The sequence below is a fragment of the Somniosus microcephalus genome, chromosome 14, assembly GCF_052327205.1.
Source record: "Somniosus microcephalus isolate GS21.2 chromosome 14, FLI_Smic_1.0, whole genome shotgun sequence".
Lineage (NCBI taxonomy): Eukaryota > Metazoa > Chordata > Chondrichthyes > Squaliformes > Somniosidae > Somniosus > Somniosus microcephalus.
In genome coordinates this window covers 68,085,051-68,111,817 of record NC_141000.1, presented here as the reverse complement: position 1 = coordinate 68,111,817, position 26,767 = coordinate 68,085,051, and the positions used below count along the sequence as shown (strand labels likewise).

The 26,767-nt window shown below is 40.8% G+C and overlaps 1 protein-coding gene across 1 annotated transcript in view; it reads right to left on the bottom strand.

The window, feature by feature from the left end:
• The window catches only part of epha6 (eph receptor A6), a 981,976-nt gene that overhangs the window by 498,950 nt on the left and 456,259 nt on the right, over window positions 1-26,767 (bottom strand). The window contains exon 4 of the mRNA XM_086006600.1: window positions 18,006-18,161. Coding sequence (XP_085862726.1) covers window positions 18,006-18,161 — 156 coding nt within the window. The remainder of the gene's footprint in view (window positions 1-18,005; window positions 18,162-26,767) is intronic.

Genomic DNA, 26,767 nt, shown 5'->3' with positions numbered 1-26,767 from the left:
GCCGAGAAAGGTGGCCGCCCCGCACCTCCACCTTAACTTGCGCCACTGCTGGCACAGCAAGGCCCCGTGAACCGGGCGCGGGTAGCGAACGGCGCTACAGCGGCGTTCGCTACCAAATATCACGATCGGGGTGCTAATGGGACGCTGCGCACACCGATGACATCATCGGTGGCGGCACAGCGCAACAGGCTAACGCCACCATTAGCGCCCCCGCTGAATATCGCGGGAGGCGCGGCCAGTGGCGCTACAGCCACTGACTGCCCTCTTTAGGCACTAATAGGTGGCGCAACATACCCAATTTCTCCCCCGTTATGTCTGACATTGGTGATAGGTACTCGATTGCCTTGGCCTGAGCACATGGAGTTTGATAGTGCTGTTATCGTTGTATTGTGTCTGACATTGGATATAGGTATTTGATTGCTTTTGCCTGTGAGAGTGTGTTTGGATCAGCCATTAAAAGCAACATGAACTGAGCTCTGCATACGGCCTCTGGATTATCTTTGCAAACGCAACACTATGCTGTAGATAGGCCACTTACCTGTTATTCTTTATGATTCTGCCTGCACTGCTTTAGATCTGGTCTACATTCTCTCCCTGCTGGTTCCTCCTTTAACTCAGTCCAGCAAATCATTTGCAAGATCACCCCAGCATCTCATTTACCACAATCCCCACATTTAACTAACCACCCCCCCCCCACAGCATGGAGAAAAGTGCCTCACATCTATCCATCCTCAATCAAGCACAATGCAACACATCTTCCCCCTTCCCGATTAAGCATCATTTCCTTAGTCAGTGACCCCCAACTGAGCACCATTTCTTCAACTGAGGATTCCCTCCCCCCAGATAAGCACCATTTCCACTATTCCCCTCAGTGTCCACCATTACAATATTCACTTTCTTCCCACGGTGCACCATCTGCATGATACTGCATTTCCACCTCCCACTGAGTAGGCCCCATCTCTTCTCCTTTGAACTATCCATTCAATCTGGACAGAATGTATGACTTTAAAATGGGGACTGAATTATATTTGTGCAAATTGGACAAATTATCCCTGCCCTCCAACCCCGCTTCACCTGAAAACCACACTTCAGCTCAACTTCCCATAAGCAATGCCACAGGAGATCAATTAGTAATGTATTAAAAATCTTAAGTCGGAGTGCATTTCTTGTCAATAAAACCTTACTTCCTGTGCTCATCTTTTCTTGTTATAAATTCCCGTATTGACATTTCTAATGGAAATTGTCTATGTAAATTTGTTGCACTCTAATTAGTCTCTCCCAGCAGTATCAGCATTAGAGTGCTGCAGTTTTGCATATAAAAGCTCTTCAATCTGTACTGTAGAGAAATCCCCATGCTCTATCAAGCTTGACTTCTCTGCTTCCCAAATTGCAGTAAGTTTTGGTATTTAACTATAAATAATATCACAAAATCAAAGTATTATGTAAAAATAAGGACAGAAGGTAAGCATTTAAAATGGGACAGAATTACAACTGCTGTCCTGGTCCAATTATTACCGCCTACTAACCCCATTTCACCTGAAGACTACACTGGGCCTTGACGTGTGCAGTGCCTTAAGAGATGTACATGTAAACCAATTATTTTATCAGGTTGTACATCATTGTGTGTCACCACCCATCAACAAGGGAAGAAAAGAAGTAGTAGCACAGTCAGAGATTAGATGAAAATAATTTTGTCTAATATAAACCACATGCATGGGTAGTCCATATACTTGGGAGCATTGTACAAGTCATTTTCACTGTTAGCAGAGAACCAACTGTCCTGTTGGCTCTTCCCCAACATTAAAATTAAGCAGCATTTGGATGCCGATAAGATGCGAACAGAAAAAAGAACAAACTTGCATGTTTCACAACCTCAGGATGTCTCAAACTGCTTTACAGCTGATGAAGTATTTATGAAGTGCAGTCACTGTTGCAATGTAGGGAAACATGGTAGTCAATTTGCACACAAGGCCACACAATCAGCAATGAGATAAATGACCAGATAATCTGTTTTTGCTGATGCAGGTTGAGGGATAAATGTTGGCCAGGAGACCAGGAGAACTCCCCTGTTCTTTTTCGAATAGTGCCATGGGCTCTTGTACATCCACCTGAGAGGATAGATGGGGCATCAGTTTAGTGTTTAATCCAAAAGATGGTGCCTCCAAAAATGCAGCTCTCCCTCAGTACTGCACTGGAGTGTCAGCCTAGAATATGTGTTTAAGCCTTTGGACTGGGGCGTGAACCCATAACTTTCTGACTCAGAGGGGAGAGTGATGCTACTGAGCCAAGGCTGACACCTATGCATGTAAGCATATATTAACAGAGCATTGCGGAACACCTCCATTCAGTCCATAAGGGGGACCCCGAGCTTCCGGTCACCTGTAATTTCAATTCACCGCTCCATTCACACTCAGGCCTCACCATCCGTGGCCTCTTGCATTGTTCCATGGAAGCTCAGCGTAAGCTCGAGGAACAGCACCTCATCTTCCGATTAGGCACTTTACAGCCCTCTGGACTCAATATCGAGTTCAACAATTTCAGATCATAACCTCGGCCCCTATTATATTTTTATATATTTTTTATCCACACCTTTGGTTTGTGCCTTTTCCTTTTTTTCTTTCCCACATGGCAGCTGTCTCTCATTCTGCCAGTGCATTTTACACTTCATCTAGAGCCATCTTTTGTCTCTTTACCTGTCCTATTACCATCTCGTCTCGTCTTGAATATCTCTTAATGTCTCGTCACCTCTCAGACTTTCCCTTTTGTTCTTTCATCCCCTCCCCCATTTCCCAGCCCCCAAACTGGCCTTTTAATCTGTTTCATTTCCTGCTTTTTTCTCAGTTCTGAAGAAGGGTTTCGACCTGAAGCGTTAACTCTGTTTCTCTCTCCACGGATGTTGCCTGGCCTGCTGAGTTTTTCCAGCATTTTCTGTTGTTATTAACAGAGCATTACTTTGCCTTGCCTGAGGGAAATGCAGAAAGAGGTTTACAACTTGGATCTGCTGGTCATTCTTTGCTCTTACAAGTATTGGTTTCGAACTAGTTCCAAAAAAATAACACCAGTCCAGCTTCAGATTGAGGTAACAAACTGTTCAAGCTTTACTTTCGCAGGCTAGAATATCATAGCAACCCCTTGATGGGATTTCTGCCTATCCAATAACATTTTCCTAGATTTCTCAGTTAGCATTTAAGTATAGTTCATCAGATGACATCATAATTAATTGGCTCTTTGATAAAAGTCTGTGTTGAAAATGTGCAGAATATTTTCCATAGTTAAAAATGTATAAACAGTGTTGCTGTCATTTTGAAATGTTACTGATAATATCTATGCTGGTTAACTGCTGCAAGGTATACAGGCGATGGCAGCAACATAATAGGTGTCCATCTGTAGGGAAGCTGCTGCTCCCCAGGTCAATTCTACAGATAGCTCTCAGTTGAACAGTTAGAACCTCTATCTAATTTTCTATCCCATACATTACATCAGCGGCTGCTGACTTGAATTCAAGTAATGGAAAACTGCACTGAAATTTGCCAGTTTAGTGAAAAGGGAAAATGGTGATTACACATTCAGATTAGCTGCACAAACATATGCTCAATGATAGTCAGTCATTTTAGTTGCTTTGAATGGGTCATTCATCTTTTAAATATGGGGGGCAAAATTGGGCTCTGTAGTGCCAATGTTTTAGACGCTACGAGGCCTTTTAAACTATGGAAATGGCGTCCATAATGCGTGCGCACATTTCCAGTGGGAAGTATGTCGGACGGCATCTTTGTAAAGGGGTTAGCGCGCCGCACCCAACGACCACTGGCAGCATGCCCAGCAGGCAGATCATGATGTCAATCAGTGTGCAACGCTGATTTGACACCAGTGCTGCCATTTTAGAGCTCCACTCTCCAGCCTACACCCTCTCTTAACTTCCCACAGCTGAACACAACGTTAAATGGCATGAAGGGCCCCACATCAGCGCTATTTAAAGGAATCATCAACAACTTGCAAGTTAGTTTCTGGATTATTTCATCTGGCTGTTGCTTCAATTCTATGCATTTTAGGTGCTTTTCCATACTTGTTTAAAGTTTCAATAGTCTACAGGGAGTGGTCAGGCTAGTGCTGGAGTACTTTTATGTCAAGGTCAGGAGTGCATCTTCAAATGCCATATCCTACCAACTGCACCACTGGCCTCAGACACTGCTCAATTCACTACACCCCCATCGCTCACCTACCAACAATCTCCACCAGTCAAGACTCATACCTAACATTCATATGGTTTACGTTGCCCTCGCACACTTAGAACTTGTGCACAAACCAGTTGCTTCCCGACATGGGTGGCCTAATAGGGCTTCCTCTTGGCATTAAGCATGACTGGGAGAATGAGCAGCGGCCACACAGAGCAGGACAAGCTTCTAGAAGAGGGAGGAAAGGGAGAAGGAGTCTCAGCAATGCCCCTTCCTATAAAGGCCAGGACTGTCTCCTCCATGGGGGTTAAAACATGCAGGCGCGCCTCTCTTCATCTTGTTAATTCCAGCTGCCTCCTGTTGTGCGCCACCTTCTCCTGCAAGAAAGAGGTAAGTATGTCAATGAGTGTCGTGCAATATGTTTGGGTGATGTGGCTGTCATGGTTGAATAGCTGCCAGTGTGTGCAAGCTGTGAGATGTGGGTGCAAGGCTTGCAATAGGCTAGTGGTGCAGTTGCTAGGATATGGCATTTGAGGTTGCACTCCTGACCTTGGCAACTCATGTGAGATCATTAAACATCTTCCTACTCTGCATCCAGGTCCTTGGGGCTACACTCCTGGCATTAATCTCTGCCGCTATCTCTTCCCACTGCCTTTTTAGCATGTGTCTGGAGGGCCTCCGAGGATACAATACATCTCTCCTTCTTTCCTCCTCTTCCTCCAAGACCTCCAGTGCAGCATCTGAAAACATTGGTGCACACTCTTTCCCATGGTCAGCCATTGTTGATTCTTCCACAGCACAATATTCAGAATGATCTCAGCAACACCAGCAACCACAATGCACCTCCCCTTTAAGAGGTGCAGGCTAGATTTAAGTAGTAGTAGGCACTCATGATATTGGGCCCCATGCTGATGCGTGCAGCCAATGCATGCAGCAATCATGGAAATGAGCAGGCAGCACGAAATTGGCGTCCTGCCTGCATTGCAATCAATGGGCGCGGCATGGGAGACTAGCAAATTCATACATGGAGGGAGGAAAGAAAGGTTAGATTTTGGAGCTACCACAATGTTGATATTGATGTATCAGAGTCAATTCAAATATTTATCCAGCCCTTTAATAAGTAGGTAATCAATTTAGTATTGATTGTGTTATACAGTGGAGGGAAATATTTTTAAATCTCATTTTACTTGAGGCTTGTTAATTTTGTACTCCATTCCTTTAGTTCTACCTTCACAGTTAACTTAAACAGCTTGCTTTTAATCTTTAATTTGTTCCATCCTATCATTTCATAAACTTAAATGATGTCCCTTGTCTATCGTCTTTTCGGCAGTGAAAGCAATTTAATTATTTGAGCTTTTCTTCAAAGGGTAGAAGCCCAGGTCTCAAATTCTTTTTCAACATTCTGCTCGGAACCCTATCAAATGAATTGTCTTTTTGAAAGAGGCCCAAAACTGTACACAAATTTCAAATGTAAGCTAACCACTATGTTATAAAGGGATAAAATAATCTATCACAATCAAATACATTTGGGATAGTTGGTCATCTTTATTGGCAACATCTTTATACTTAAAAATCACTTCCAAATCCTTTTCCATCTTTAAGAATGGACATTCCTTAATTGTGAGCATGTTTCTTATTTTCATCATTGGTGTGTATTCCCTTACATTGATCCAGATTAAAATCCATGAGTTATTGATTAGCTCATTCACTTATTGGCGCAGATCCTTTTAATTACTGTCAGTTTCCTCTACAGTGGTCAGAAGGTCACTTAGCTTTGTGTCATCTGTAAATGTCATCATATTATCTCCAAAATTCTCTCCATTATTGTTTACAAATAGTTTAAACAAAGCAGGGGCCTTAAGTTAAAGTCTTGCACTAGTCACTGCCCTGACAGAACAATGAATCGCCCTTTGCTTTCTATTGCCAGGGCAGGTTTCAACAACAACAACTTGTAGGTTTTAAGGAGAATCTTAAAGGAGGAAAGAGAAGTAGAGAGGCAGAGAGGTTTAGGGAGGGAGCTCCAGAGCTTAGGGCCTAGGCAGCTGAAGGCACGGCCACCAATGGTTGAGCGATTATAATCAGGGATGCTCAAGAGGGCAGAATTAGAGGAGCGCAGAAATCTCGGGGGGTTTGTGGGGCTGAAGGAGATTACAGAGATAAGGAAGGGCGGGGCCATGGAGGGATTTGAAAACAAGGATGAGAATTTTGAAATTGAGGCATTGCTTAACATGGAGCCAATGTAGGTCAGCGAACACAGGGGTGATGGGTGAATGGGACTTGGTGCGAGTTAGGACATGGGCAGCCGATGTAAGAAATAGCTGTTAAATTCAAAGATGGGTTTTAATTCTTAGAACAGAGACTGACAACATGCAACCGGGAACAGATAGCATAAATGCCAGCAAGGTCGAATATCAAGCAACAAAAGACAAATAGAAGTGATAAGGGAATCGTAAAATGCAAGGAAACAGGGAGGATAGCACCTGCTAGATAACAAGAAGCCATGAAGCCATAAAATTTCCTTGAAGAAACTTGACAAAACATTCCTCAGAAAGATAAAAGGGAGGCCTTGTCAGTCATGCAGAAAGGGATGGCGAGGGTTGCCTTCCCACTTCACAATTGGACAATAGGATGGGGGATCAAATGATTGACACCAGGTGATTACCAGCCCACCGAAATAACTATAAATATAGACGACCGAGAGAGGAAATCAGGCAGTCAGGGGCGAAGGCTTCGCCGAGGTGGCTACGGCCTAACACCTTGGTTAAGTTTAGCCTCTGAGGTGGCTGATGGCCTAACACCTCCAGCAGCTTGAGAGATGGCCCAACGGCAGGAATCCATCCAATCCGAGACCACCCTACTGCCTCCCCGTCCGTCCGGTCATGTCATTCTGCTTCAGGGAGTCGTAGATCGCTTTCTACTGTCACGGGTTGTATGTCTATTATACTCAGCTTAAACCATATGTAATATCTGATTATGCTTTAAAACTGTAGCTCTTTAATAAAAGCCTTGCAACTTCTAAAACCCTGTTGGGTAATCTGTGTGAGCCTGTGATCCTAATCTTACATTGGTGTCAGAAGTGGGATCACAGAGTTAGGAGTTGTAAGGTTCCGGTTGGGATGACCAGAGGGACCGGTCAAACACGCGTGATCATTGCTTAGACTGTGTATAGTGTTTTTTCTCTCTGAAAGAAGGGAGCGGTCCGGTCGAACGCACGTGATCGTTGGTTAGACTGTGTATAGTGGGTTTTTTCTCTCTGAAAGAAGGGAGCGGTAAAGAGCTTGTTGAAAGGTAAAACCAGAAATACAATGGCGTTGGCATATCACCGGGAACAGTTGATAGATAGCCTGAAGGAAGTAAAGCATAAATTGCAGGAGAGAGAGGGAGAGATAAAGAAGGAAAAAGATCTAGTTTGCAGGCTAACCAATCTGAAAACTCAGCAAAGGAAGGGAAAAAACAGGGATTTGGAAAGCCAGGAAAAGCTGCTGAGACACCGATTTAAAAGGGGAAAAAAAAGATAAATTTAAAGTTTTACCAACATGGAAGTTATTAACGCCTGTGCCGAGACAAATAAAACACAAGATTTGCCGAGTGAAAGGAACCTTAAAAAATGCTAGAATTTCAGTTTGTATGAAAATGTGTGTTAAAGTGTGAATGTTTTCCTGACTATGAATATTTAAAAAGTTACAGTATTTCTTTAGTCTGAAAAGTCTGTCTTTAAAAGAAAGATTCTTTTGTGTGTTTTAGCTCCACCCACTTCTCTGTGTTAAAAGCATTTAAATCTTTGTCTTGTCTTGGATTTTGGAAGTTTTAAGAATGTGCGAATAAGATTGTGCCCCAAGAATTGGAAAAAAACTTTTGAACTAATTTAAGTTAAGCTGGTGTGTAAAGACTGAGAAGAACAACAAAAAGTTTGTTTAACAAAAGATTAAGTTTCAGTCTAAGATTTAACCTTGGAGTCACGGTTGCTATGGTGAAATCTTCTAAAGCAGTTTGATTTGATTTGTTTAAATGTGAAAAACTAATTTTTCTCCAGTTATATTCAATGCTTTTACAGTATTTTGGAAAGACATCTGAAGAAAGGACAATAAGAAATATTACATAATTTACTGTTTTCTGCAAGAATGTGCTATTTTGTTTTGTTTTATCTGTTCTGTTCGTGTTTAAAGTGTGAAAACACAACTGTCTTTTTCGATCGGGAAAGTTTTTAAAATTTACGTGAAGTAACGTAATTGCGTGCGCTTGATAATGTTTTGCTCCACCTTCTTAAAATCCTGCGAAGGAGTTAACCCTTCCCACTGACAGCTGTTTAAGTTCACCAAGCAACAACTTTAGTATGAAATTTAAAGATATTGGACATTATTAAATTTAAGTTTCTTAATTTTAAGCTAATATTTTCCCACAGTGACAGAAGGAATTATGATTTGATAAATTCACCCCTTGGGCTCTAAGCAGAGTCACAATGGATTATCTTCTTTCTTTTGTTATATGGAAGTTACCTTGTAAACTAATTGCAGCACTTCTGTCTCTAATGTTAAAACACCATGTAAGCTACCTAGCCTGAGAATTACTTGTTTCTGAAATTGGAAACGGAGGATAAATTGATAGAAATGAAATTAAACATTGTCAGTTCAATAATACTGCTGTTTGGATTTTGGGATAATTTTGTAATAACAAAATGGACTCAGGCACTATATATATTTGGTTACTTTTGGGAAAATAAAATAGCCTCTAAAATAATAAAAAAAGTGTTAATAACTTGGATCAAGTGAGAACGTTTAATCTATGTTTTCTATCTTAAATATTGTACTGGACAGTAAAGTTTCTCCAGGACTCATGAATAAGATATGAATGGTAATTAAAGGAAAGTGATTGAGGGTGTAAGATTGAAACAGGAGAATTACACTACTGAATGGGAATTTTCAAAATGTTTTAGTGAAAGTCAGGAAAGTGTAGTTAAGAATAGTAAATTAATAGCTTTCTCTTGGAGACATTTGTGTCCCTGTCTATAAAGAACCTTTTAAGAAAACTGAATTTGATAGCCTGGCCATTACCCAAGACATCGGGACCATGCAGAGGAAGATGAGCAAAGATCTCCAGACGACTACAATCTTTCGATAAGATACCTGAAAGCCCGAGAAAGGCTTGTATCGGATCGCACGTGTGGCACAATATTGAGATACTGATATGAGTGTGCAAATGTGATTCGTTACATATGAAGCAATTACCATCCAGGAATGTATGGTGAGTTTGCACTGAAGAACGGGTCTCAGACATGCTCAGTTACTTGACAACAGCAAGACATGAAATGGTTAATGTGGCTCAGGAGAGTGAGACAACTTTTAAAGCATTGACACATACTCCATCGACAAACTATCTAATTAATGAAACAATCAGAATAGAGTTAAACACACTGGTACCTGTTAGAGGGATTGAAATTGAAGTTGAAGTGGAGAGTTACATGGAATCTGGATTGGTACAATCGAGGGCTAAGGAGAAATCATGATTAGTAAGAATTATCCACAAGATGGATACGAGCAAAAGAGGGATCTGGAGAATCTTTTAAGCCCATGATTTGTTGATTAGATGTGAAACTGTAATGTTGCTTGAAATGATTGTGAGACTGAATTTAACTGTGACTGTAATAATTGTGTTTTGTAGGTAACAGAGCGTGGGAAAAACCAGTACGAATCCAGTATGAGGTGATTTGTGGTACCTCCTGTGTCACGACCACCACAACTACCATGCTTTACGTGTCTAACAGGACCTGTCCCATCAACCAACATGTTTTTAATATGAGCTACACAATTGTGTGGCACAATTCGGATACTCGGATACGACATTCCCCTGTTGTTTGAGGGTTTCAGTGAGCTCATGATGTGACTGAACTCCTCCCTAAAGCATTTTTATGTTTTGGAGCAAGAAAACTCGAGAATAGATATTGAAATTGACAGCATAGGGGACAACTCACACTGGTGGGATATTGGGCTTAATATATCAGCACACCCTTAGGTTCGTATTATTTCACATGCTCTGGTAGTTATCCAACTTGTAATGATAGTGTATTTGATATATGTAATGTGTGTAGTAAGACTTTGATACATAAGCCAATTGGGTACTCATGCCCACGACTAACCAGCACTAACAAATTAATTGAGCACACCGAAAGAGAAGATCCGAAGCAATGTAGAGGAGACCCCAGGCGGGGTAACATCAGGAAAGATAGAAGAAACAGAGGATACCCCCAGGCAGGGCAGAATTGGAACACCAGAACAGTGAATTGAATTTGAGTAAGGGGTCAGAGGTTGCTCCTTCTCCTCAAAGGAATGGACTGTAAGGATGGGGGTAATCTTCATTTTCAAGACTCCCTACTAACTAATGCCCAAGTTGAGAGAGCAATAAGAGCTAGCTAGATTAGTGAAGAGCCGACTGTGAGAAGTCAATAAGGATATTTCCTTCTCAAAGAAGAGAATTGTAAGAAATAGTTGTTAGATTCAAAGATGGGTTTTAATTCTTAGAACAGAGGCTGACAACATGCAACCGGGAACAGATGGCATAAATGCCAGCAAGGTCGAATATCAAGCATCAAAAGACAAATAGAAGTGATAAGGGAATCGTAAAATACAAGGAAACAGGGAGGATAGCACCTGCTAGGTAACAAGGAGCCATGAAGCCATAAAATGCCCTTGAAGAAACTTGACAAAACATTCCTCAGAAAGATAAGAGGGAGGCCTTGTCAGTCATGCAGAAAGGGACAGCGAGGGTTGCCTTCCCACTTCACAACTGGACAATAGGATGGGGGATCAAATGATTGACACCAGGTGATTACCAGCCCACCGAAATAACTATAAATATAGACGACCGAGAGAGGAAATCAGGCAGTCAGGGGCGAAGGCTTCCCCGAGGTGGCTACGGCCTAACACCTTGGTTAAGTTTAGCCTCTGAGGTGGCTGATGGCCTAACACCTCCAGCAGCTTGAGAGATGGCCCAACGGAAGTGACCACTGCAGCAGACTGCAGGAATCCACCCAATCCAAGACCACCCTACTGCCTCCCCATCCATCCGGTTGTGTCATTCCGCTTCGGGGAGTCGTAGATCGCTTTCTACTGTCACGGGTTGTATGTCTATTATACTCAGCTTAAACCATATGTAATATCTGATTATGCTTTAAAACTGTAGCTCTTTAATAAAAGCCTTGCAACTTCTAAAACCCTGTTGGGTAATCTGTGTGAGCCTGTGATCCTAATCTTACACCGAGTTTCAGGTGACCTCAAGTTTACGTAGGGTATCATAGATTATAGAATCATAGAAAGTTACAGCACGGAAGGAGGCCATTTCGGCCCATTGTGTCCGTGCCGGCCAACAAAGAGCTATCCAGCCTAATCCCACTTCCCAGCTCTTGGTCCATAGCCCTACAGGTTAGAGCATCCCAAGGGTAGAACGTTGGTGGCCAACCAGGAGGGCATTGGAATAGTCAAGTCTAGAGGTAACAAAGGCATGGATGAGGGTTTGAGCAGCAGATGAGCTGAGGCAAGGGCGGAGACGGGCGATGTTACAGAGGTGGAAATAGATGGTCTTAGTTATACCGTGGATATGTGGTCGGAAGCTAATTTCAGGATCAAATATGACACCAAGGTTGAGAACAGTGTGGTTCAGCTTCAGACAGATGTTAGGAAGAGGGATGGAGTCAGTGGTTAAGGAACGGAGTTTGTGGCGGGGACCGAAAACAATGGCTTCGGTCTTCCCAATATTTAATTGGAGAAAATTTCTGCTCATTCAGAACTGAATGTTGGACAAGCAGTCTGACAATTTAGAGACCGTGGAGGGGTCGAGAGACGTGGTGGTGAGGTAGAGCTGGGTTTCAATCCAGATAGATAAATTGCAGTTAACTCTATGCGTCTTAAAATCTTCTTGAACAGCCTTATAGCTTGAATTTTATCACAAACCTACAGAAAATCCAAGTATCTTCTATCCGTTGACTAGCCCTCCTCTGCTAATATAGTTTTCCTAAAACAAATCCAGGAGTCTATGTTCTTCACCTGAATACAACTGAAAACAAAACTGACCTCTTTTTGACCAACATGAATGTCAGAACATGGGCCGCTAACATATACAAACCCAAATGAAAATAAAATATGGCAATTGCAGAAGGAACCAATCAGAATAGCCAACTGGAAGGGCATATATGAAATAAAATTACAAAGCTATAATAGGACCTGGAGACTCTCGAGAATTTATAATCCAATTGAGCACAAATCTTACACTGACAACTCCTCCTCATAGCAAATGCTCACAGTTCGTTAACTTGCTCTATGCCTACAATTATTATACTGTTGAATATTTTTCAAGTTTAGCATACAACTGAAGTATGTGTGTAAATTAATTGGTAAAAAGCTGAAATATTAGCAAAGATAATGGATTCCCCCTGCAAAAGCAAGAATTCTTCAATGATGTGCGTCAATACATGGGTGTATACGAGAAGGAACACCAACTGTGTATATTCATATAATTTTTTGGAGCACATGGTTGAATTATAAGTAAAGCTTTTCTGTGTGGCTACAGGAATTCTTGTGATTTACTCTATGGAAGAGGCAGCCAGTTTCACTGCTTGCAGGGTTATTCCACACCTGGGAAAAGACACTTGTGACACATTTAACAGCAGTACCTGATGTATAAAGTATCTTGAATGTAATTACTGTGCAGCAAAATCAATTATAAATCAAATGAATTAAAAAAACGGAGATCTGAGTCTGTAACATGAAAAATAATAAACCTATTTTAAATTAGATTAATTAAAAATTAAAACTCATCAGCCAATAACGCTTGTATCATAGTTACATGTTGTGTGCTTGGAACAAAAATGAAGTTTTAAAGTATTGTTTGATGTGTTTACAGCTTATGGTGTGTTGCCTAAGAGCCAATTATGCAGCTGTCAGTAATATAGATGAAACACTATTTGAAATGTAGTCCCCCTTTTGTATTCCTTGTGTGCATTACATGAAATGATTCCCTTCTTCTGTGATTCAGAGCAATGCAGTCAGTTACAGGAGCAATTCTGGAAAGGGTCTCACTTCATCCACTTTGCCATATCTGTAAGCTGCTCAAGATCAGCTCAAGACTTACTCTAGGGGTCCCTCGTGCTGATTTGCATGATGAATGAATAAATAGCTTTTTAATTGCTGTTAAATTATTCCAGCTAAACTGTGATTTCATGCAAATTTTAAGCTGTAATGACATGCAGTGAATCATTTACCAAGATTTTGAATCTGGAACAAAGCGAGTCGATTAATTCTAATTTTGTGACAGTAGAGAATTATGTGCAGTAGTAAGCTTTTATATGAATAATATGCTGATTGCTTTGTTATAGCTCATATAAGTGGAGACGCATTGTTTGACACAGGAAAATAAGTTGGCAAATCTAAATCATTCAGGGTTAGAGATACTATTGATGTTCAGTGTTGAAATGGTAGGGTACAATTTATAAACAGAGATTTAAACAACTCATGCACTTTTGAGTGGCTTGAAGATCTTGGGAGTAGCTTCATCATTCACAGTCCATATTAATAGAGAGAACAACAGAACAACTGAGATATAAGACCATGATTTAAAGTTAAATAACGAGTTAGGAGTTCACTGAACTAGTGGAAATTAAGTAACATTCAATAGTCCTAGACTGTATCTTAATTAAATCTTCAGTTAATTTATTCATTTTTGATGCCCATTAAAGTAAGATTATTTCAGTACTGGAGAATAGACAATCTTTTGGTTTGTTTCCAAGTGATAGTGGGATAAATGTCTATGTAGAGCTAAGGTGTTTATCAGCTCAATACTGACATATTCTTACAGGAGCCTAACAGCTTCAACTCAGAAGAGCAGGAAAACTGAGACATGATTTATTAGTGACAACAGAATCATCTTTTTTCCATATGCAGTACCAGCATAGTTAAAAATAAACATCTCATGATGGGGTGTCGTAAATCTATTGGTTTTATGTAACAGGCTGGGCATTATTCATACAAGCATATTAATATTTGGATACAGTTAATATTTCACAAGGAAAAATGACTTCATCATTCTGTTCTGTTCATATCAAATTGAAGCCGTGTTATTAACTAAATTTCTTTGCCCACATAAAAGCCTTCCAGTGGAATTGTGAAACAGCCTTAAATTGATCTATTAGATTATCATGTGAATCAAATTTAGTGATAGGTTGTCAATGAGTAGCCAATACCTGATTGTCTAAGGAAAGGTATGGTATTTGAGTCAATTTCCAAAATCAATTGGACTCGCATCGAAGTGTCCAATGACATTATTGCATTAGAAAGTCCCACATTTCTGTTTAAATAAAGAGCTTACAATGAGAGGTAGGTCAAAAGCTTAAGGGCTTGAATAACTGATGAATGTTCAAAAAAAAATACCCAAAAGTTAACTTTAATAAATTAATATTCATGATGGCCTATTTTGCAGTTGAAAGAAACAACATAATATGATTGCCATGGGCACTACATATTGCAGTACATCAACATAGTCTGATCCTCACATGTTCGGAGCAGGCTCGAGGGGCCAAGCAGCATATTCCTGCTCCTATTTCTTATGTTCCTCACTGATGCAGCTACAAGTAGCTGAGAGGAATAGCTCACATATATTTAATAACAAAAGAATATTGACTTTGTGTACATTAGTGAGAACATTCACTCTAATTCGTGGCTATGATTGGCTACCAAATACCGGTGACTATATAAGAGTAGATAATATTCATTTCAGGCAAATAATGTTGCAGCCTAAGCTCTGGAGTTCCCTCCCTAAACCTCCACACTTCTCCACCTCGCTCTCTTCCTTCAAAGCACTCCTTAATAGCCACCACTGTAACCCCAGTCTTAATATCTCCTTATGTGGCTCGGTGTCAAATTTTGTTTGGTAACACTCCTGTGAAGTGCCTTGGAACGTTTCACTATGTTAAAGGAGCTATATAAATTCAAGTTGTTGTTGTTGCTACAAGGCTGACCTATATAATGGGCAACTTACAGCTCTTTCACATTAAGGCTTTGCGTATTCTAAATACGGACAGAATAATGAATTTAACTACAAACCTGTTAGTCTTTATTTTGCTAAAATAAACTACAAAGAATTAGTTTTTAAGTTTTTCTTTCATGTCTTTGATACACTGGGGCTGAAATTCCTCAGGAGTTCTGTCAGTCTCCTGCCGTAACTCCAGCAGCAAACCAGGAGTGGGTCTCCGCTCTTTCTGGAAGTTTCTAAGTTGCCTTGTAAAAGAGGGACCTGCGTCTGCTCGTTATTCATTCCAGAACAAACACAAATGGAAGTTTTAGAGTTCCACAACAAAAACTGAAGATTAAATTGAAATAATTCCACTATTTCAAAGTTGTAACTGAAAGTTTAACTAAGATCAATCAAGCAATTATAAACACTTCAAAATTGAATTGACTTTTTAAGTTGAAGGACTTAGCCACTGCACATACCTGGAACTCCATTTTTTTGTGCTTGAGCAAAAATCTGGCACTTATACGATGGGCTGAATGGCATTCTTCTAAGCTGTAAACTTCTATGGTTCTATTATGAGAAGGCCGAGTCTAGGTCTCAGCTACCAAGGCCTACTTAATTCCATTAAATAAAAAAATTCTTGAACAATGCTTCCAGAGAGCAATTAGTAATAATAAAAGGAACAGCAGAATATGCTGTTAATAGAAAGAAAATTGTTTTTAAATAAATCATTTTCAAACTTTGATGGTTTTGTTAACACTTTCCATTGCAATATGTAAGCTTTTCCATTCATTGTTCTCTAGCAATGACTGGCTGCCGTTACAAATGTTGTATTTCTGAGGAGAGGGTGATTGATTTTTCATACTGATTGAAGCAGAGGATTTTAGTGTTGAAAAATGAAACCCTCTTCCAATCTGGGAACCTTGGGGGAGAAATTTCCCTCCTTGCACCTCCCGTGGGGGGCGCTAACTGGGGCCAAAGGTCTTTGCGCCCAGCCACGGCACTGACCATATTCCGCGGGGGGTTAGCGGCGGCACTACCGGGTTGCGCCCGATCTGATGCACCTGGAGATCATGACGTCATCTTTGGGTGCATCGCCCCAGCAGAAAAATTCCCCTTCGTCCCCTGCAGCAGCGCCGGGCGATGGCAGTGGCTGCTGCAGAGGACGCGAGCAGGGCAGCCGGCCGCTAGTGGGGCGGAAATGAAAGATGAGGTGGCCGGCCGCCCTGAAAAAAATGTCGGACTTTTTTTGAAAAAAATGTTTTTGCTGCAGACACAGGGTCCGTGCCGTGATCGGTCAGCCCGGCACTCTGCTTGAGTGCCAGGCTGATCGCGTGGTACCCCTGCTCCCCGGTGCGGCAGGTAAGTTTAAAAAAAAACTGCAGAGTTCGCAGTGTGGGGCCCTTCCCTTTAATTCAGGGAAGAGCCCCTGCAATGCGGCAGCGCCACGCGGCCCAGTTGGTGGCGCTGCTGAGTCGTGCGCCTTGGGTCGCGAACTTCCCCACCTCTTGCGCTCCAAGAAGGAAGTGAAGTGATTGATTTAGCACTCCACTTCCTTCTTGAGGCAAAAAGTGGGAATTTTAGAAAGGCTGGAAAAGGTTAGCACCTGGCACTAACTTTTCCAGCTATTCTGATTTAGCGCCCCAAACGGGACTCGAGGGGAATTTCTAGCCCCTTGTGTCAGCATCCGAAAATTCCAAATGAGGGTTAGATACGGAGTAAAAGTTCCTGTACTGTACCCAAAATGTTGTTTACACACCTATTCTCAGAAGAGCAGTTCCAAATACACCAGTATGACTTGTTCTTTCCATTTCTTACACTGTTCTATGTTTTCTGAGTGAGATTGTGTGTGTGTTCCTGCTGTGGCTTCATTCTCACAACTAGTTGCCAATTTGAAAATTCCCTAAGTGAGGGTTGGAGTTTTAAATTATTGGGTCTATCTCAGCCTCAATAGAGTTGGTATGAATATATGCTAATATTTAATATTCAGTAAATTCACTGTTGACTGGAATCATGAAAGAAAAACTGTTTGTCTCTTTAATGTCATTGTGCAGGAAATAAATAGTCCAATTCAATAAGTGTCTGTGTAGGGAATATTTGGCAGCAGTGGAGTAGAAATGTAGCAGTGGTTGTGATGTTAACATATTTTGTGATAAATATAGATTTTTAAAAAAATTATCAAGAAACATATGTAAAAGGGGGTTTGAGTAAGAAATGGGTCAAAGGATGGTTTTTCTCGCTCTGAGACCTCAGTTTATTCCAGCTGAAACCGATTGGGATGAAAGCAAGCCGTAGGATGTAAGGCCCTCCCCAAGCAAAATGTGTATGCCAAGGTTCCACTTTGTTCCTAGTGTTTGCAAGTTCACAACTCAAAACTGCTCACAATCTGACAGTTATTGGTACTAAATTTGCACACTTAGAGAGACTATAAGGATGGCCACTGTTTAAAATGTATCTCACAAGAAGAGGATACTCTTCTGAGGTTTGAACTGTGTGCAAAGAGGAAACATTTTCCATCCCACAGTACTGCATCCCTTATTTTGATGAGCACAACATTTATTTAAAAATATAGAAAACAAACTATTAAATAGAATATACTTTTAATAAAGCTTAATACGATTCTACATGCTTAATTCACGTCCACAACATTTGAAGCCTCTTTCTACACTTAATATTCTGATACTGGTCCAGGTAGTGGCTGGTTCTTGTTGTGAATTCTATGACAAGACAGCTTTTGTTTTTATTTGTGCTGCACCAAAAAATGTTCTTTAACCACTTTAATAACTCAAGACATGTAGCGCTAGATGACAAGATCAGATAGCTGTAATTACTTACTGGTGCAAGCCATGGTGGGTGGGTCTTTTTCTGCCCTGAAGTAATCTCTCTCACATATACACACTTCTGAGGCATCTTCGTGGGTGAAGCTGTGTGGAGGACATTTGGAGCACTTGATGTTTCCAGCAAAAGCTTTGTAGAACCCAGGCCTGCAAGCTAAGAGTTACAAAATACACAAATGTTAAAGGTAAATAATCACACATCAATTAATGTGAATTGCAGAGACAATGGCACACACCCAACAGTTGGTTTTAACAATTATACTAATTGGTTTGTATGCCACTATTGTTGCACTGAATGTGAATCCCTCGCCCAAATAGTGTTAATGCTTCCAGGAGCTGCTCTAACACTCTAGGATCTAGGAGTACTGGGAACGGAGTACTCCTAGGACTGGTTCTCAGGATCCTGAGTCAGAGGGCACTGAGTGAGCTCCTGGTGTCTAGAAGCACCAGAGAGGGATGGTGGGAGCACTGAGCAGGGACCAGGATCGCAGAGTATTGAGGAGGGGTAGGGATTCAGGATCTGGGAAATTAGGGAGCAGGACATCCTAGGATGAGGAAATACTGATGTGGGAGCACTGGATGATCTAGGGGCTTGTGAAGGAGATCCTAGAAATAGGGGCCTGTAAACATTGGGGAGGGAAGGGCAGTGTTTGGTAATATTGGGTGAGTTGCTAGTAACTGGAAGTATTGGTTGGGGAAAACTGGGTCAGGCACCCTTAAAAAAAGGGAGGCCCAAGAAAATGGCATACTAACTGCCCTTGGCCCCTTTTGGGCCATCAGGAAGCCCTGTCATACCCATCACCGTCATCAGCCATTTCCTGCCTTTAGGTTGTTGCATTAAAACACTTAGTGCACTATTAGTGTGTTTGACAACACATACAAGGGGGGATTTTCCTCTTTACTATTTGGAGAATGCTCAGTCCCAGGCACAGGGAAGAGGAAGTGGGAGCAGAGACCCATTACATCCTCACAATGTTGCTCTGGGAATTCTGGGGAGTTCCCAAAGCTGCTATAGCTGGCCCTGCTCCTATAATGTGTGCAGGTCCAACATAACTATGTAAATAGAAAAAGTGGGGGGGGGGCATTCCTGCCCTCCTGCCTCGTTTTTCTCTTTGACTGCCCTTGGAGTGCCCCAATAGTGTGGCACCCGAAGAAATATGGCAATGGTCTTGTGCTGTGACCCTCATGGATTAGACAGTTTGCAGGAGTCGTGGGGGCAGCTCAAAGATGGTTAAAGAGAAGGTACTTCAAATTTATTGAAGAATCCACCCCACAACAATCTTTGGGTGTAGGAAGCCAGAAGCCCTTCATGTTCTCAGGCCAGCAGATACATTCCTGTTTCCACCTCTCCTCCTATTCCATCACAATAAGCTACCAGGGATGGGCATATGCCAGGAATGTATCTAGGCCAGGAAATTCATGGGCACCTCTCTCCTCACAGCTAAATCATACCTCAAGTTTACGGCACTTTCTGGCCCCAGTGAGAACCCAAAGAGGAAAATCAGCCCATCAATCTTTAACATACCCAGAAACCAAAAATAACCGTATAAAACATTTAAAACAGCATTGTTTATGTTGTATATTAAAAAAATCCCTTTGAACCTCCTAAAATGGTTCACTGTCTTTCTGAAAAGATGGGGGAGAAATTGATCCCCATTCCCCCCAGTTTCTTGGGTACAAAATTCATATTGGTGGGGGGAACCAATTTCCAAGTGCAATCTAGCAATTCCCACTTGGAAATGCGCAGGCTGACCACACATGCGCTACTCAGATTTTCTGGCTGTACCACGGCCTAACCAATGGTGCTTAAAGGGATCGCTGATGGCTGTGGAACAATAGATAAGTTTTTCTTTTTACCTTAATGTGCAGTCAGCAAGAGCAGAGTGCTCCTCTTGACTGAACAGCAAGACTGCAGGTCGTTGCTATCCCACACTCATCATCTTCCTGCTCACCTGCCTCCCCAGGACCTACCTGTGGGCTGGCTTGGTGTCTGAACTGACACATTTTGAGAAGGCCCTGACCAGCAAGCTGTATTGGGATGCCCGAATGACGTCCACAGTTCACCGGTATTATGAAGATGTGGCCTGAGGCCCAATTTCAAGTGAACCTCGGGCCTCCATCTTCAGACATGTGTGCTGGTTTTCAGCACGAGACCAATTTTCTGGCCGACAAATTTTTAAACTCAATTTGGAGCCAAAACAAAGAGGAAGGGTCTTGCCATGGTTTATATGGACAGCAGTCAGTCAGCGGGAATCCAATTGTTCAATTTCACCTATCAGCTAGATTTAAATCACTTGGAGAAACAAAGTGAAATATTTTTTGACTTCTCCATTGAGGAAAGTACATTCTAAACATTAACGAAATAAACCGTGGGTGCTATCAATCACAGGTACTGCCTCAAAGTCTGTGAGGTAACATTTGAGAAAAGGAGCAGTTGTTAATATTTTAAACGTGAAACTTGCCTAAAATAAAGCTTTGAGAATTCAATCTTCAATTTTAATCCAAGTTTTAGAAAAAGTAGATAAAGTCATAAATCCTCAGAATGAGAGTATGTACTCTTCTACTTCAACTCCAAGAAACCTACTAAAGCATAGTGGGTACTTACTGGCTCCTTAAAACCTACCTCTTTGACCAATCTTTTGGTCACCTGTCCTAATAACTCCTTACGTGGCTCAATGTCAAATTTTGTTTGATAACGCTCCTGTGTCCTTTTCTTTTTTTTCCTTTTGAGTGAGAGGTGGTGGGTGGTATGGTGACTAATGGCTGCATGCTGCATATGAGTTGGGGCTGTGCGGCCCTCAGTGGCTCCCTTCCGATCCTTTCCCTCAGTTACTGATGCATTCCATTGTGACCCTCTTCCTCTTCCCCTTCCTATTACCCCGTCATTCCCATTATTACCCCAAACTGTTCCCCTTTGAACTATGCACCTAATTAAATCTTTCTAAAGTTTAGAAAACACAAAGGTTACAACAGGTATGTAATCCGATCACTGATTGTCTCCCTCTCTCACACACACAGATCCTCTTTTACCTCTAAAGGTTTTGAAATTTATCCTCTTATTTTTCAAAATTGTTTGAAGAGAAAGCTACTGAGCAGAAAGTTGGAGAAGCTCCAAAAAAAACCAGCGGAGCTAACCAAACTGTACTGATGCATCCTGGGAAATTAGGTACACAACACAAGCTCATACTGTACAATCTAAATTCAGCTGACAGTCACAGCTCTGGAAAAATTTATCAAGCCCAAGATAAGGTTTCTGAAAGGCTTATGGTTTTGAGTAAAAACTTTCATTAAGATATTTAAAGATACAAAAGACAATTTAATATATAAATTTAATCACGTTAGTGTGAGATGTGCCAATTTTTATTTTGTGCAAACTCCTATTTGGAACAGTTAGAAATTTCAGTTACTGGGAAAAAAAATAGTGGATGAAAATGTTGAGCTATTCTGGGAACCTGGTGGTCAGATTGTACAATCAATCAGTGTGATGTGTTTACATTCTGGGAACCTGGTGGTCAGATTGTACAATCAATCAGTGTGATGTGTTTACATTCTGGGAACCTGGTGGTCAGATTGTACAATCAGTGTGATGTATTTACATTCTGGGAGCCTGGTGGTCAGATTGTACAATCAATCAGTGTGATGTGTTTACATTCTGGGAACCTGGTGGTCAGATTGTACAATCAGTGTGATGTGTTTACATTCTGGGAACCTGGTGGTCAGATTGTACAATCAATCAGTGTGATGTGTTTACATTCTGGGAACCTGGTGGTCAGATTGTACAATCAATCAGTGCAATGTGTTTACATTCTGGGAACCTGGTGGTCAGATTGTACAATCAATCAGTGTGATGTGTTTACATTGACAAAATCTATCATAATTATAAGCATAGAAAGTTATAATGGGAAAAAGCGGACACAAAATAAAACTGACAAAATGTGAGACCTGGGCCCAGAGTTTCTGCTGGTTTGCGCTAGTATTATCAGTGCAATCTGGGTGAAATCGTCCGAAGCAGCACAAAAGGTTGAGGAATTTTAAATGTAAGTTATGTCAAGCGTAAATCGAGTTTCCGCAATCTTTTAACGTTGGCTTAAAAATCAATTTGCTCAAAGCCAGCCCCGCCCACAAAACTGGCCACATTACCAGATAGAAATAATGAGGATGGCGAATTTCTGCTGATTGCGGCCATTCGGGGAGGCTCTTCAAGTTGCACTCATTTTTTAAGGCACACAGGCACTAGTAGGCACGTTTTAAAAGTTTTTACATATTAAAAAATAATTAATTTACTAAAAAAACTGGCCAATGAAACTAGTAAATGGTTCAGTATAGTTTTTTTTTAAAGTCATTTTCAATGATTTAAGGTTACTCACAGGTGGAGGACTAGACACTTGCTAAAAATGCTTATTTTTTGTGATAAACCCATTTTCAGCTGTATTAATAAAACTGCACCAGGTTACCACTCTTAAATACATCAATGAATATTTTTTAATGCAAAGAAAAGAAATAAACAATTAAGTTCTATTACGCTGACCGATTGCGTTGGTTCACAGAAGATTTTATGTATTTGATTATGCAAATGAGTTTGGGCAGAAATGTGAACCGTAATTTCACTTCGGAAAAACAGCGCCATTTCAAGCACAATTTGTGCCCAGTTTCATGATTGTGCCCAAAACGGAAACGCTACCCTTTGGAAGTTAGGTGGCGCAGACATAATTGTGTTTAAGAAGATTTTGTTACACGTTAAATTGCCAGGGGTCACCAAACATAATACTGGACATTATAGATGTTAATTGAAAACATTTAGAAGATCAAAATATTAGTATGATTTTATTTCACATAATATTTTAAAATACATTTCTCTCCAAAATTTCCCCCTCGTAACATTGCTGAGCTCTAGGATGGCGCCACTCAAGAAATAAATTTCTTCACGATGGCTACTTAAATCACTCATCAGCCAACAGAAGAAAAGTTTTTAAAAAGACAAGAGGGTGAGTTTAAAATTTTCCTCTGTCACCGAATGGTACAGCTGAGACTGAGAAAACATACCACAAAGTGCTGCGGGTGAATCTGAATGCCAGGTAAACCCCATGATTTGGAACCATCGGGAAAGAGCAATTTATATTCAGATCAGCACAATTTTATTAAAAAGATGGAAATCCTAACGATTAACAATAATGTGTACTTTTAAGAATTTGGGTTAAACACCTTACTGCATTAATGACAGGTTATCAAATCTACAGAAACTGCTCCAAAATTAGTATAATTAAAAATTAACCAAATGTATTGGAATCATCTCACCTTTGGATTATTTTTTATTGCCAACTGTGTTTGTACATTATTTGTGGAACTGAATTATCATCTCAGGGGGTGAAATTCCTCCCTGTGCTAATTTTAGCAAAAAAAATTGCATGAGTACAAAACACGATCATATTTTATACTCATATAATTGTTTTAATAAAATTAATGAAGGCAAGAATGGCAGTCTCCTCGTGGAAAAATTAATTGTTGCAAAGCTGAAGCTTCCCTGTTTTTATTTTTGCTGAGATTTGTTTCAGCTCTAATTTAATTCAACAGTATTTTTAGAGCATATTTGTTATGTTTGAAGTAATTTCCAGCATGACAATGAAATTATTTTTCTCTATGAGTACCTGTCATGGAGTAATGACAGGGCTTCAGAATGGGCTATTTTCCACTTTGCACTCAGTGACAGCATCAAGCACTATTAAGTATGACAAGACTAAATACTATGCAAATCTCCCTCAGACTGCCTTGAAATGCACCTCAAAACATATCTTCAGATAGTGACCCTTTACTGCATATTATTTACACTCACCAATTTCCCATGTTGCTTATACACTCTAAATGAAATTGCTGAATGAGCTTGATAAGAATATAATTTGATATTAGTTCTATACTGTGCTGTTACAGCATGTTAACTAAAATAATTTTGCTCGAGATGTTTTACTATTAGTGAGGATATCCTGATCCATTTGTCTAAGCAGATTCAAGCTCAGGCCCTTGAGTTGAAAAGGAAGTTTTTAATCAATTGTAAGACCTAGTGCTGAAAGTGAAAGATTTGGAGATTGTACACTATTATGCACATATCATGGTTCAGGATTTTGTGGCCATTTTTCCACAAAAATGATTTTAATGTGTGTTGTGGACAGAAGCTTGCCTGAAAGGGAGTAGCTTCCCATAACAGTCCCATGCTGGGTTTGCCATCCATAGGCAGAGGAAGGGAATGGGCAATTGTTTTGCACAGATGCCAAATAATGATCCATCATTAGTAATGTCTGATCATTCAGGAGACATCCAGCACCTTGGTATTGTCAAATTTCTTTAATCTCAGTCTTTCAAGGAGGGTATTTTAAAAATCAAAACTGACACCTTAAGTGGGACAATTAGGTATTTGCAGGCTGCAAGTTTAGAACCTTACCCTGGTCAGGGAGATTTTGCAAATTTACATGAAGAGCCCACCAAAGTGGGTCAGCAAACAGGTGCCCTTTATTTATTTTTGTCCCAATACACAAACAGAAGTTGCACTGATTGTACCAAGAGACTCTATTGTTCTGTAAACACAGAGGGCCGAAATTTGCAGCAGCCTACCTCCGGAATACGCCTCTGACCCGGAAAAAAATATGAACGTTCCTGCTGGCTCCCGGACTTCGGAGAGGCCTGCAGGCATACGCCTGCGTAAAGGCCCACGGATCCCAGGGACGCAGGCGGTTCGGGAGGGTCCAGGTCAGCCAATTAGAAAGGGGGATTCCTCATAAGCTTACGGGGATTCCATTTACGAACAGAATCCCCACAAGCTTATGAGAAATCCCCAAATAAATAAATAATTAACACAACTGAAATAAAAATAATGTTCCCATATTCAAAATTAATTAAAAGTCCCTCTAATTAAGCATTTAAAATGAAAATGTAATTTTTTGAAAAATAATTTTAAACATTTTAATCCAGGCCAAAATTGACATGAACTAATTTTAAATGTTTTTGTATGTTTTAATCATTTACAAAATTTTAATTTAACATTTATTTTAACCCTTTCATGGGCATTTGCTGGGCAAATCTGCGCCAGCGGGAGTGTTTTTGAGGCGCATGCAGACGATCTGTCAAGGTGAATCTTGACAGATCGCAAGTTCCGGGTTTTCATGCATGCGCGGCGTTCTGTGCACATGCCGTCATTGGCCCTGCAAAGTCTGGGCCAATATAGCTACAGCCAACACAAAGATCTATTCTCAGATGTTTTTTCCGCTAACTTATTTATTATTGCTAAAAGTCTTGTCATGGCAGTAATTTCAGATACTGGCATTAATCCGTTGTTTTTCCAAGCAAGGCATTTTCCTTCAAGGTAAGTTTTCATTGTAAAATTACTAAATTGATGGAAAACCAAATAATTAGCTTGGTGGTCTGCAACATTAGGCTCAATTAGAAATGAACAATATTTCATAGAATGTCAGTTGAACAGCAGCGGAACCAGATGTTGACATGAGTCAACACAACACATTCAGCGATTTGAACTTCATACTCCTTTTTAGCACAAAGAATTGGATTGGAACACATTCCATGCATTTTATATTTTTTTTTGTGTATTCAGTATTTTATATAAGCAGGTATACTAGGGATGAAACCAAAACAAATCTAAATTCGAAGCTTTTGTGGAATTACGTCATTTTGGCATTAAACAATGGCAGTGTGGATGCAGAGGTACATTCCCTTTGCACATGCATGCTCCTGATAGCACTGTGCATGGGCTGTGGATGATTGAGCAACATGCAACAAGTTAGGTGTCACTGTTTCCTTTTAACAAAAATTTGTTTTGCTATTTACTGTACATGACAATGTGCTTTCTGGTAGTTTAGTGCTGTATATAGGTCCATTTTCCTTGGGGGCGGTGGTAGATAGGCTCATTGGGTGCTTGTTTATGTGCATTTATCAAGATAGGCTAAAAGTACTGGGACTCTACACTTTAGAGAAGCATAGACTTAGGGGTGATCTGATCAAGGTTTATAAGACGATGAAGGGAATAGATTGTGTTCAAGTTGACAATTTCTTCCAATTAAATAGGTTCTAGGTTAGATGTCAGGAGGTTGTTCTTTTCCCAGAGAATAATGGACCTCTGGAACAGGCTGCTGTCTTGCGTGGTGGATGCTGATTCGCTGAATTACTTCAAGCGAGAGCGAGACCGGTTTCTGGCTGGGGCGGAGATCACCTCTTACAAAAGGTCGGTACTGCAGGGAATGCAGGGCCAGACTGATCTCCTGGACTAGTTTTGATTGCCATGGGGGGTTAGACAGGAATTCCCCAGATTTTTTTCCCTCAAATTGGCCTGGGTTGTTTATCTATTTTTGTCACCTCTCCCAGGAGATCCCACGGTTTTTGGGTGGGGTGGAGAGTGTATATATTGTGATGCACAGGTATCACAGTTGTGTGGGACAGGCTGGGTGGACCAGAGGGTCTTTTTCCTGTCCGTCAATGTTCATATGTGTTGTATGTGCATTTCATGTCTGGGAAGAACATAAGAATTAAGAGCAGGAGTAGGCCATACGTCCCCTCAAGCTTGCTCCACCATTCAATAAGATCATGGCTAATCTTCGACCACAACTCCATTTTCCCCCCTGATCTCCATATCCCTTGATTCCCCTAGAGTCCAAAAATCTATCTCTCTCAGCCTTGAATACACTCAACAATTCAGCATCCACAGCCCTCTAGGACAGAGAATTTCAAAGATTCACAACCCTCTGAGTGAAGAAATTCCTC